A 14,193-nucleotide genomic window follows, 5' to 3' on the forward strand; every position below is an offset into this window, starting at 1 on the left:
GTAAGGCAGTGAATTCAAGGTATTATAGCCATTGTGTTGTGGCGGGAACAGCTGTTCAGCGTTTTTTAAAAGGATAATGCACTATTCAGGTCTGAAATATTAATATTGCGAATAGATATAGTGGTTTTCTTTTTTTCTTTTTTTTTTCGTCTTCAGAAAAAGTAAGAAATTGGACATACAAGATATCACATCTTAATTAATTCAAAAATTCGCTTTCGTTAAATTTGTTTTGTGCAAACAGCCACAGTTACCCGCTAGTATGTTAACGTATTAACTCGATTAACAAACTCGGCCTCGGCCGAGATTGTACCAATTCTTAAAAAGCTAATCGATTTATAAAAGCAAGCTTCTCGGCATCTCATAGATTTTTCTCTACGCACATCAATATTAAAAACCCGAAGTTATAGTGCATTTTTCTATCATAGTTTTAGTAGAGTTAAGAATGAAAATGAAATGTACTCTTGGAATACGTAACTGAAACCGACTCTCGCTATTTATGGCCGTTCTTGTTCTTATAGCGATCAACTAAAACCGGTAAATTGTTAATTTCTATCACTTCCGGTTTGAACAGAAAGTCAAAAGAAAATGATGGTACATATTTTTAGAACGCTAAAACGATTCCAAAAACCCCGCGTCTTGCTATCCCTTATCGCTTTAGCTCTATGTAAATCAATATTGAAACCGGAAGTTCTAGTGGATTTCTATCACTTCCGGTTTTAATAGAGAGTTAAGGATGGAGATGAAATGCCTCCTTGGTAAGCTGAATCGATTGCAGGAAATTACTTTTCGCTATCTATCATCGTTTATGTTCTATAGTGATTAATGTTAAAACCGGAAATGGTTGATTTCTACCATTTCTGATGAGAATATAACTTCAATCAACGAACTGGATTGGCCCTGTACTCCTGGCTAAAATTGACGGTGATCCATCAAATAGTTCTGTAGATTTTTTTGTCTCCCAGACGGGCGGACACACGGAAAGACAGTGTAAATATACAAAGGAGATTTGGTTAGTACACTGAACTCCTTAAAAGTAGGGTTCGTACCAGAGAGCTCTTCCAATAGAAAGATGTAATATATCTTTTTCGAGAGGAGAAAACTTCAAATCTTGCCTCGTGCCCACTGCTACAACAAAATCACCTTCGAAAGGTTTGTATCTGCGACCAACGCATTGATGAAAAAATGAAATGAAATGAAATCTTTGAGTTTTACGTCCCAAATGCCGGTTAGGCTAAAGGAGACGCTGATGATGAGTAATTAATGAAATGGTGGAATGAAGAAGGTGGGAGGAAACGGGAGAACCCCGAGAAAACCCACGCATACGGTGTTTGTCCACCACATTAAACGCTCTACCACTGAGCCACTGCGGCCCCTCAACGCATTGATGTATCTATGATTGAATCCTTATTGTTTGAGCTCGACCACTCCTTTACGCCTTGTTTCATTGCTACTTTATCACTGAATCAACTTCCCTCCAATTAAGTCTTTACGTTCCTTGAAACAACATTTGTTGAATTATGTCAAGAAACCTTGTACCGCTTCGGAAATCCTTGAAGTATATACACTATTTTCAATTTACATTCAGACCCACTTATGCAGAAATAGGGTTATAAGCCACAAACATTAGATCTAAACCAGACCTTTAATTGTAATGCCGCACTGAAAAAGTAAATCTACGAAAGCGACTCTGGAAAAAGAAAAGATAATAAATAAGGTAAGCATATAATTATTACTATTATTAAATATACACATGAAAAGTGCGGGTGCATATGTTACCCTAAATTGATAACCAACGTAAAGTAATGTTATGTAACATGATGTTAAAAACAAGGTGATGAGTAATAACCTACCAAAGGATAAGGAAGTGAAATATTATATTTGCACTTTGTATACATTGATTTATAGCAAAGCTATTATTTTAACAGAAATATTAGCTGTAATAAATGTAACAGTAAAATTATTGGAAATTATACTCTTTAAAACTGTATAAATATAGATGTCTATATATAACGAACAATATATCAGAAGACTTCAAACCTTCATTTCAGATTTACCTCACAGACTTCTGCTACCTCGACCTGACTACTAAAAATTATAATAAATCACAGATCAGGATCAGCCTAAAATCTTTAGAGTTAGCCATAGTTAGTCATCATAGATTTGATAATTGAAAGATTCCAGGAGTCTGCAACAAAACGCTCATCTCCTACATTTCAATTTCCGAACAACTATAGCCAAATAATTTTACCTTCACTTCAATCTACCTCAACATGCCTCTCAACGTAACATACCAATGTTAAGACCTGGCTACCACCTTTTACGACATGCTGATTATTTTATGCCAGGTAGGAACTTCTCCAACACTCGAGTGTGCAACCAACATAAGGCTGAGAGTTTCTCTGCACTGGAGTCTCTAGACATCTTTCGCCATGGACTTCAATAATTGGTTGAGCAATCATGAAAGTGTACGGCTGCAGTTGGACATTACTTTAACTCGGTGTAGAAGTTTTTATTATTTATTTATTTATTTATTATTTGAATTAATACACATCATCGGACATTTGAATCGCATCAATGCAATATCTGAGTACGCTTCTTCAAACTTTCACACAAACTTGCAGTCAATCTTCGCCGATTATACCTTTATAAACGCTATTGAAACACTATTATTGAAGTAATATAATGCAGTTGATATTAGTCAAACATTTAGTTTCATAAATGTTCCATAATTTATTTGTGAAATTGATTATAGGATGACTGTGGAATAAATTGTACTTTAATTTTCAGTAGCGTTTGTAAAGTAAAATTTGTAAGGGCTGGACTATCAGTTTGTGTGAAATATCTTACGCGGGGTGCAAAAATAGGTATCACAACATCTACGACTATAATATCCATTGAAGCCTTCCTGGCGAGGTATTGCTAACAGATCTTCTCGGGTTAGCAGCCAGGTGAATACTGTTGTATCTTGCAACGTTTCGAGGGCTGAAATTGTACTCATCTTCAGGCAAATATGATGGGGCAATAGAGTGCGTAAAATCGGGGTTGGCCGAGCATAGCATCAATCAGAAACATAGAAGATTTTATTCACAGATACTAAAGTAATAGCAAAATGTTCAAGAGTTTGGGGTAGGAGGATCAAAGAAGCTGTTGTAATCACGCAAAAAAAAAAAAAAAAAAAAAAAAATCGAACCTTAACACATACACAGGTTTCCAACTGAGACAAACATGGACACCAATCATATCCCGCCATTTCAACTATCAATCAGAAGAGTCCTATCACTCACACATGAAGTATATATATTCCACGCACTCTATTGCCTCATCATATTTGCCTGAAGATGAGGACAATGCCAGCCCTCGAAACGATGTAAGATACAACAGTATTCACCTGGTTGATAACCAGAGAAGATCGGTTTGCATTTACGACTATCTAGTTGTACTAAAAATTGTACATGCACTAATAAATAAAAACACTGTTTACCTGTGGGCATAATTCGATTTCTGATCAGTATTTCGAAAACTACAACACATTAATTGAAGAATGTGGTCGAAAAAGTTGATAACCCACCATACAACAAAACTGTTAGATAAAAAAAGACTGAAGTAATAAACTAGTGTACAAAATCGTATTTTCCAACTATATGCTCGAATGTATCTTTTTTAATGCATCTTTATCCAATAACTTTCTTGGGAGGAAGTGGATCAGTCGTACAGCACTCATCTTTACCGTGTGGGGTCCCTGATTCGATCACAGCATCCGCCAGGTTGGCCTTATGGTGGATAAACACCGTGTGGGTGTGTTTATTCGGGGTTCTCTCGTTTCCTCCCACTTTCGTCATTCCTTCATTATCATCCATCTCATCATTACAGCCTCTCTTAGCTTCAATGTATAATCGAGGAACGTTTAAACTACACAAAAAAAAACTATGCTTAAATTGTTAATAATTAGTTCGACTATTAAATTATTTTGAGGAAAGTGCATGAGATGTACAAGATTGCAATGAGGGTTATCAGTTTTTCGACCACACTCCTCAATTTAGCAAATTATATACAGGTTGTTTCAAAGTAACACCGACAATATTTGGGAGGTGATTCCTAATACCACGATAAGACAAAAAGTATGGGCAAACCTAGTGCACAAACGCTTCCTTTCGGAGTTACAGACTACCGAAAACATGAAAAAATGAACTTTAAAGGTCCATAGCTCCAATACTATGGAACCTACCGTAATCAGGTCAAGACTTCACTTAGGAAATAGTATATACCCTATTCAAAGGAAATAGTATGTGTCCTACCCAAATATCCAAGTTTCAGAATCCTGCGATACTTCCGCAACAATTTTTATAGAGGTACTTGGTGAGTACTTCAAATTATATGCCCGTAGCCAAACTCCCTCAATAAAAATTATTGTGTGAGTACCGCAGGATTCTGAAACATGTATTTTTGGATAGTGCACATATTAGTTCCTACGTGAAGTCTTGACCCGATTACAGTAGGTCCAATAGTTTCGGAGCTATGAACCTTTGAATTTCATTTTTTCATGTTTTTGGCAGCCTATAAATTTGAAAGGAAGCATTTGTGCACCCAGGTTGGTCTATACTATCTGTCTTATTTTGGTGTCAGGAATCACCTCCCAAATGTTGTCGGTGTTGTTTTGAAACACCCTGTATATACTGATGCTCTTTATTACATCAACGGTTTCTATTTTATGATAGCAATTTTGTCCTTTTCCGCAGCAACAACAAAAATGATTAAAACAGAAAAATGTAATGATTAACAAATACGTATTTCTTTACGGCTTCTTGCTTCCGAAAAGTTCTTACAGTTCGTATATTTTAAGACAAAATTGACTAATGTAGAAATGACATGGCTTGTGCCGTAGTTCCTTGAAATAGCTCTCTGCTGGCTATTTGACTTCAACGGCAATAAAGATACATGCGCACTGTCTAGGCGCATGATTCCGAGTTCAATACCCACCGACAACACATGGGTAAGGCAAACTGTCCATCAACACTAATTTTACAGCAGCGTTGAAACGGAGCAATAAATTCCATTAAATAACATGTAACATAGCTAATGGAAACAGAGCATATTAAACATACTTCATGTGTCCAGTAATGGAGTAATCCCATTCCAGATGCGAAAGGTTCCTGGTTTGATTTCAGGCCGTAAAAACATGTAGTGGATCCCGCGACAAGAATTTCTCATCTTCTTCTGTATGGTTTACTTATATCATCAAAACTAAACGCGTTTCATTTACTAGAAATCTGAAGAAAGCATTCTCAAAATTGAGAGGAATTATTTAAGAAAGAAATTTAAATGGTCAGTACCAAAAGAGAAAACTATTATCGTCATTTTATAACAGTCACTACCAACATTCGTGCACCTAAAAGGTCAGACACAACACTGCTCCCGCCAGCAAACCCATAGTTCGAGCATGATATGCCAGGTGGCAGCACCGAATCGAAAATGGTCGGATATATAGTGAACAACCTTCTGTAATGCGCTGTATACAGTATACATACCCACCTAATATTTTTACAATCCACCGATATACTCACCGTAAATTTACGAAAGAACGAATGTATACGCGTTACAGGGATGGGTGTACGCTATATTTTTTAAAACAGTCGAGCATATACCTACCAAAAATGCTAGCAATGCATCAAAAAACTTAACACCTTTGCATAATCGGATTTGGTAAAATTAAATATTTTAGTTCCACTTGTTCTGTCTTTGTGTGTGTGAGAGAGAGAGAGACAGTAAAAACAGGTAAATAATGATTAAACGGAAAGTGGAATGTGAAAGCAGGTAAAACTGGAAAACCCTGAGAAGATTTGTATAGCTAAGTGATGTTGTCCGCCATAAACTCATATTGATGTATTGCACCAGAGACTCTCGCACTCATTCATCATGCTCCACACAAAATCGATATAATTCTAGTTGGGAATAAAGGAAGATGTCGGACGTAAAACACATAAGGTATGAAACCTTTTCTTTCGACACGGACATACGAATAATACAGGTATGTATAGGAAGTAACGTAGAGTTATCTAGGAAACGAAACAGAATTTTCGTGACAAGATAAAGAGTCAAAACAAGGGCTCTTCCAATAGAAACATACATACAGGGCGATTCAAATTGAATCACCCTGTATAAATGTTTCCATTGGAAGAGCTCTTGTTTGAGCTCTGAAAAGACCAAATAATCGAACCTGAGGGGATTGAGCTCTAAAAAGACCAAAGAAATAGGTTTGGAAGAGCTCTAAAACAAATTTATCTCATTCCGTGTAACGTGGGTTCCTGTCACCACGGCATGGCACGTCCTCAGGTTGCGAATCGAGGAGAAGGTCTCTTGATATAGAGGTTAGCTGCGAATAAACTGAATAAGCAGCCGCGAAAAGACGACAGGGAGTGGTCCTCCAGCTTGGGGGTTTGGATAAGGCTAAAAACCTCGTCTTGTAAAAGAATGCACTTGTTCAGAAATATTCAGAGAACATTCGGACAAGGACTGATAACTTGGCACGACCTCAGCAAAAGAAAATGGACATGAGATTTGGAACATGGAATATTAGAAGTCTTTATAGTGCAGACCTATAGAAGTCTATATAGGTCTTTATATACGTTTAAAATCCATAACGAGTGAATTAGAGAAATACAGGATGGACTTAGCAGGAGTTCAGGAGGTTAGGTGGGAAGGAAAAAGAACTGTGAATTCCGGAAATTTTACATTCTTTTACAGGGAAGGAAATAAGAATCACCAGTTAGGAACAGGGCTTTTCATTCACAAACGAATAATATCAGCAATTAAGCGGGTTGAATTTGTTACTAACAAACTTTCTTTCATTACTCTTAAAAGTCGGTGGTGTGATACTATTGTTTTAAATGTACACACAACAACAGAAGATAAGGATGACGATATAAAAGATAGTTTGTGAAATAACTACACAAAATTTCGTAGACATCAGGCGGGAAACTTCCAAAACTTTTAGAACAAAGAAACGCGATTTTTGGAAGCTAAAATTAAGGAACTTGAAGATAATAGTAAAAATAAAAACATTCGGGATATGTACAAGGGGATAAACGAATTTAAGAAAGGCTATCAACCAAGTGCTTGTATAATAAAGAAAGCTGACGGAACAGTTCTCACTGATACAGATAGCATCTTAAATAGATGGAAAGATTTCTTTGACGATTTGCTTAACATGAAGCGAAAAGCTAATGTGCGTGGAGAAAGGGAAATACACACCGCAGAACCGTATATTCCAGAACTCAGCCGAATAGAAGGAGAAATCGCTATAAAGAAATTAAAGAAAAACAAATCTCCGGGTGTAGACGAAATTCCGGCCGAGTTAATTTTAGCTGAAAGCGAAAAATTGTGCAACAAGATCACAAACTCATTCTCCTTATCTGGAACAAGGAAGAATTGCCACAAGAGTGGAAACAACCAATCACCCGGTACATATACCCCGGTACATCAACTATTTATTAATTTTAGAAAGGCTTACGACTCGGTTTGGAGAGGAACTATACAACGTTCTTACAGAACTTGGACTACCGAGAAAGCTAATTAGATTAAGATATGTTTAAATGAATCCCAAAGTGAAGTCCGGGTAGGAAAATTTTTGTCCACGAGCTTTCACGTCGAAAATGGCCTGAAACAAGAAGATGCGTTGTCTCCATTATTATTCAACTTTGTCCTAGAACACGCTATAAGGAAAATCAAAGATAGCAACTAGGGCCTAGAGTTAAACGGTGTTCACCAGTTTATGGTGTATGCCGATGATGTAAATTTAATAGGGGATGATAGGAGAACAACAGAAAGAAATGCAGAGGTCTTATTAAATGCTTGCATTGACATAGATTTAGGAGTAAATGCAGAGAAAACTAAATACATGGAAGTGCGTCGGGACAGTAATAAGGCAAATTATGGATACGTTAAGATATTAAATAATACTTTTGATAAAGTGGATACTTTCAAATATCTAGAAACAATATTAACACAGACCAAAATCATATTCACGAAGAAATTAAATGTCGACGAAAAGCTGGAAATTCATGTTATTATTCCGTTCAAAATTGCTTGTCGTCGCGAACTCTGTCGAGGAATTTGAAGCTTAAAATATAAAAACGATAATCATGCCTGTTGTTCTGTATAGTTGCGAAACATTGTCGCTTACTCCGAGGGGAAGATCATAGACTGAATGTATTTGAAAACATGATCCTGAGACAAATATTCGGACCCAAGAGAAACGGGAATGGGGAATGGCAGAAACTTCATAACGTGGAACTACATAATTCATAGGTTTACCAAACATTGTTAGGGTCATCAAGTCTAGGAGGCTTAGGTGGGCAGGTCATGTAGCAAGAATGGAAGAAAGTAGAAATGCTTTCAAAGTCTTGACTGGAACACCAATCGGAAAACGACCATTAGGAAGACCTAGGCGCAGATGGGAGACAATATTAAGATGGATCACGCAGAAATAGGAATACAAAGTACAAACTGGATCCAGCTAGCTAAGGATAGAAGTCAGTGGAGAGCTTTTGTGAACGCGGTATTGAACCTCCGGGTTCCATGGGCCATAGAGTTAGTCAGTTGTATTTATCTCATTTAATAGTAAAAATAATGCCAGTTTAGAATACATAGAATACAAATTTAGAGTAACCGGTGGCCACTGGCTAACTGGCCATCGGTTACTATTTGGTACCAAAATGATCACCATCCTCTTAGGTATTGATCAACACCAATATCATCTACGACTTGCCGTTCCCGAGATATGGCTTCTTAAATCTCCCGAAATCGGCACTTTTTTGGACAAGTAACGGGAACAGTAAGTCACAGAGAGATGATATTGGTGTTGATAAATACCTACTAGGATGGTGATCATTTTGGTACCAAATAGTAACCGGTGGCCACTGGCCAAACCAGTGGCGGGTTACTGAACTTGTACTGTGTGTATTCTAAAATGGTATTATTTTTACTATTAAATGAGAGAAATAATTTTAATAAAAATGTTTTAGTGATATTATTTAATTTTCAAAATTTCCGGTTTTTTAATCACCCTGTACTTTGTGAGAGGAGACATCACCTCCACGATACATTTTCCAGACTCGTGTCTCTTACACAACCCATTCATAGTATTTACTCAATCTCATTCCTGGCAAAACAGAACTTAGCTAAATGTATCTTAAGTGAAATAATGTAAGTTAACTACTAAGATGAGCTTAAAACTAACCTATTTCCCAGGTTTCTTTGTTGAGATGCTTCCATCCTTGTGAATGTAAATCCATTTTTCTGGCACGCAAAATAGTGCTGCTTACTGTTTCACGGAACTACCAACACTCACTGCGAATGACGCCTTCCCTAACAATGAGACCTCGATAACTTCTCTTGCATTTGCTTACAATTTAGCCATGACCTTCATTTACGGTTATCTTCACAGAAGAATATTCAACAGTTGCTGTTCATCATGATAAGGTCACCAGGTTCAAGTTGCTTCTCGAACAACACGTGTTCAATACCCAAATAGAAATCTATCATTTGATCCCGTTGATCAATTGAATAATCGATCATCATCTACCAAGGATTACACTTCTTCTGACTTGAGTATACTCGGCAATTTATAAGAATCGTCGACAATCGTGTACGTGGGCAAGTACTTACAGATTTTTTTTTAAAATTTAAATGTGGTCTTATAATTAAACAAGAACTTCAAGTTTAACTCCTAATGATATTCGCAGTTGCGGAAAAAATTCTTCTTCATTAATATTAGCAAATCAATTATATACACATTGCATTCACTTAATGCTCCGTGTATTTCTTCTTCATTCTTCTAAGTGAACCTCAATTACTAAAGTTTATTGTGTGAAAATGTCTTCATTGTGTTGTCCACGAGATTAGAAATATCTTTTCTCGTCTCGAAATTGAGACGAGATGTAGCTTTTAAAATTCGAGACGAGACACGTGACAATTTTCATCTCGTTCTCGAAGGAAAAAATTTCACGTTTCGTGGATAAGGGTAGGAACATACCGAAGATACATCGCGATCGAGGTCGAGGTTTAAGTCGCGGTCGCTACCTCGATGTCTAGGTCGCGATGGATGAAGGGCGCACATAGCGAGGAGGTCGCATCCTCGCTGTTAAGTTCTCAGTTTAAAAAGAAACATTCCTGTGGCGCATATGAAATTATTCCGTCAGTGCATAAAAATCACATTTTGAAATTGAAAAGAAGAAACAGTTTATAAATAGGGATGGACGCGAGACGAGATATAAGAAATGCCAAAGTCTCGTCTCTTGTTTCACAAATTTAAGTTTTACGTCCCACGCTTATGCCGGTTAGGCTAAAGGAGACGGTGATGATGAGTAATGAATGAAATGATGCAATGAAGAAAGTGGGAGGAAACGGGAGAACCCCGAGAAAACCCACGAGCACGGTGTTTGTCCACCACAAAGTCCACACAGCGCGAGCTGGGATCGAACCTGTGACCCAAAGCACCAGAGGTGAACGCTCTACCGCTGAGCCACCGTGCCCCATGCAAAAATATTTGAGTCTCATCTCTTGTTCATCTCTATCAATATTCTAAATCAAAGATTTGTTACCTTTTATTCAATTTTCTGTGGAGAAATGCCCTCTTTCAGCACTCAGGCGAGAAATTGTTTCCCAGTAAAATTTAATAAATAAATCAGGTATATCTTCAGGTTTAAAGGTGGAGGGGGTATTAACCGCAACAAATAAAGTTTCGGCACTGAAAATCCATTATTCGACGTTTCCTCCCTATGGATACGTGCCAGCCTTTACAGGTATTTCTTTACCTTATATCGATAACGAATTTAGAAGAAACCCTTTTTATTAATCTCGGAATTGGGGGTATGTGTAGTTTTTAAGCATAGATATGATTAAGAGTAGCTTCTTTTTTTCTTTAAAAATTTTACAATTTACGGACTTCAGCCCGAGAGCCCCCTCCCTGCGACCGCCACTGCCTTATATAATAATAAGCTACAATATAATTCTCAAATAAATAACTCATCTGACATTCCCATTTCAGTTGCTATTTTCTTCCATTCTCTATTTAAAACGTGCCTATTATGATGTTATGTTTTTTTTTATCCCATATTGCTGGAACATTCCTCACTAGTTCTATTAAAATATCTTTCATAATGAAATTTAATAGTGCGGCAAAACCTCTCAGGCATAGACGGACACAATCCACTGCAGACGAAATTCTAAACAAATGAAGAATTTATTCCGTGCAGCGCTTCAGGGACAGCCAATGAGAGCACGAGCCACAGCAATGCTTCCGCTGGACATCGATGTAAAAACAAATTAAGTTGTTCATCATCGCAAGCACTAATTCACCCTCGCGGTCGACCTCTAGGTCGCGATGTAGCGTGCATCTTCGGCATGCGCTTACTCATTTGAATCCATAGGTTTGTGCCAGTATCGAGAGTGCGACCGCGACTTAAACCTCGACCTCGATCGCGAGGCCTCTTCGGCATGTTCTTACCCTAAGCACTAGTTCACCCGGATGTCAAACACTGTTTAACTGTTGCATGATTCATAGTATAAAAACTATAAATTGATAAAGTGATTTACGAACATAAAGCAGAACATTTATCAACTTTTAAAGATATGCAAGTCATTACACAATATACTCCAATAAGAAATATGGTTCAAATGTTGAGGATCTCTCGTGCCGCGAAAGATTCTGATAGTTTCTAGATATTTTTTTTTAATCAGGTCATAAGTTTTATAAATACATTTTTAAAAAACGAGATAAATTTACAAAAACAATCAGGCCGTAGGTTTTATAGATAAATTTACAAAACAAGTTACAAAAAATCAGGCCAAAAGTTTTATAGATAAATTTACCAAAAACATCAGGCCATAAGTTCTATAGTTAAATTTACAAAACGCGACAAATTTGAAAAAAAAAAAATCAGGCCTTCAGTTTCATAGATAATTTATAGAAACTTCTACAAATTTTACGAAACAATGTCTTGTGGACGACACTATTTTCTAAACGCAAACCTAAACTTCCATGGCTCCAACACTGGCGCGGATTACATCGGAGCCAAGGAGCGTAGACCCCCAAGGACTTAGTTTCTTAGAGGCGTTGCCGCATGGAGACAGTCTATAGAGACACCGTCCCACCCGAAAAACTCAAGGCTGAGGGAAGCAGAAGGTAAATAGTTATATATATATATAAAAAGTATCATATTCGCGTCATGAAAGAACCCATGATGTAGATGGTGGCTGCATGTGTTCGAGTACCTCCTTGAGCACTATTTCTACTGTACGATTGTGAAACATGGCCGTGTACTCTGAGGGAATAATGCAGACTGAAAGTATTTGAAAATAAAATTCTGAGATGAATATTCGGACCCAAAAAGAATGGGAATGAGGAATGGTGGAAACTTCATAACGAGGTAATTTAAATCATTTAACAAACATTTTTAGGAGTCATCAAGTCTAGGAGACTCAGGTGGGCAGGTCATGTAGCCACAATTGAAGTAAGTAGGAACCCCATTGTGGCTAGTAGATTTCAAAGTTTTAACTGGAAATCCAATCAAAAAACGACCACTAGGAAGACCTAGGCGCAAATGGGAAGAAAATATTAAGAAGAATCTCGCAGAAATAGGAATACAAAGTAGAAACTGGATTCAATTGGCTACGGACAGAAGCCAATGGAGAGCTTTGGTGAAAGCGGCACCGAACCTCCGAGTTCCATAGGCCATAAGGAGAGGAGGAGAGAAGAGAAATGTAAATTTCATTAATAAAGTGTACTGATTAAAGTCGGTAAAAAGATTATATAAAGTAATCAACTTCTAATATTTGTTATCTAGAGTACAACCGTTCGCTTGTAACTGATTATATTAATTGACAAATTGAAAACATTATTCGCTTATTTCGTTACAATTACTTTTCACGTATTGTCAAGTGTTTTTGTCATACCAACACTTGAGCAATCTTATTTCATCAACGAACAAAAATGTGCACGAACCCAATCACACACAATAGTATACAAACCTAATGATTAGTTTTATCTCATGACGTAACCAGTCCTTGAAGCAAGAAATGTAAGGAAGTAGGCAGTGTGTTTGTTTTCAATCTTGAACGAAATACGTATCTATATACAAATTTGTATTTCAGATTACTTGTTTTATTACTAGGAAAATACCTACTAACTATACCGATTTCCTTTTTCATTTTTTTTCAGGATCTTTTCCTTAACATGATGCACAATTCCTTATAACTGCGTGGAAAATACACGGATCGTCAACAATTTGACGAAGGGTCGTATCTCAAAATCTTCACTTTTTCAGAAATAAAGAAAGCAGTTGACTATGTAATAACTCACCATATATTCTAGATAATAATTAAGTGGAATTATTGATCAATTATTACATATTTAACTTTTTCCTTCTCTGTGGAATTATATTTCTTCATGTCTGAAAAAGTGAGATTTTGAGATACGACCCTTCGTCCAATTGTTGACGAAATGTTCAATATATATACTAACTAATTGAAAGAACAGGTAAAAACCTTTCAATCCGTATTTCAATCGAATGAAATTACTTCACCAAGTGCTAAATATATTTTAAAAGAATTCGTTTCAAATGGTACAGCTATTTTTTTTTTTTTTTTAATTTAAACCCTTTGTCTTTAGGATGTGCATTCCAATCACAATAAAACGATAAACCCAGGTCGACCCGAAGTGCAACCTATTTCAGAAATTCATTTTAAAATGTCCAACCGTTTCCTTATTTTTGTCATTTTGTGAACACATATAGGGATTAAACGACAAGGGAGGATCCGAAACTAAGATCACAAGGTCGATATTTCTGGAGTTTCGTCTGTTATAGAGGAATTAGAAGTGTGTGGTAATTGTAATACATGGAGTTGGTAACTGTGCAGAGTTTCAGCCAGCCGCCATCTACGGCGCTAAACGGCGTGACAAACATCTTGGCATTTGAAGGCGGCGCTCCAAGTTCCCTTTAAATGCTGCTAGCAAATGAGAGGCCAGGGGTATTACCACGTTTATTTTGTACACATCCACGCCTATCCCCTGTCACCTGATCGCGCTGTAGTTTGTCTGCTTAGCCATAGCCACACCCCTTTACCACTTGGCAACGTCGCGTCACAGCTTGTGTTTTATTCGTTTAGCTTAAATACCAAGATGTTTGTCACAAGCTT

At 37.0% G+C, this 14,193-nt stretch overlaps 1 protein-coding gene across 7 annotated transcripts in view; it reads right to left on the reverse strand.

The window, feature by feature from the left end:
* The window catches only part of Pfrx (6-phosphofructo-2-kinase/fructose-2,6-biphosphatase), a 219,367-nt gene that overhangs the window by 65,249 nt on the left and 139,925 nt on the right, over window positions 1-14,193 (reverse strand). Inside the window, exon 1 of one of the 7 annotated variants that reach the window (XM_081740365.1) lies at window positions 9,236-9,392. The exons of the other annotated variants lie outside the window; for them this stretch is intronic. Coding sequence (XP_081596491.1) covers window positions 9,236-9,290 — 55 coding nt within the window. The 5' untranslated portion in view covers window positions 9,291-9,392. Of the gene's footprint in view, window positions 1-9,235; window positions 9,393-14,193 lie in introns of those variants that run through there. 7 annotated transcript variants of the gene reach the window in all.

This window comes from Thermobia domestica, chromosome 15 (assembly GCF_964235325.1).
Source record: "Thermobia domestica chromosome 15, izTheDome1.hap1.1, whole genome shotgun sequence".
NCBI lineage: Eukaryota > Metazoa > Arthropoda > Insecta > Zygentoma > Lepismatidae > Thermobia > Thermobia domestica.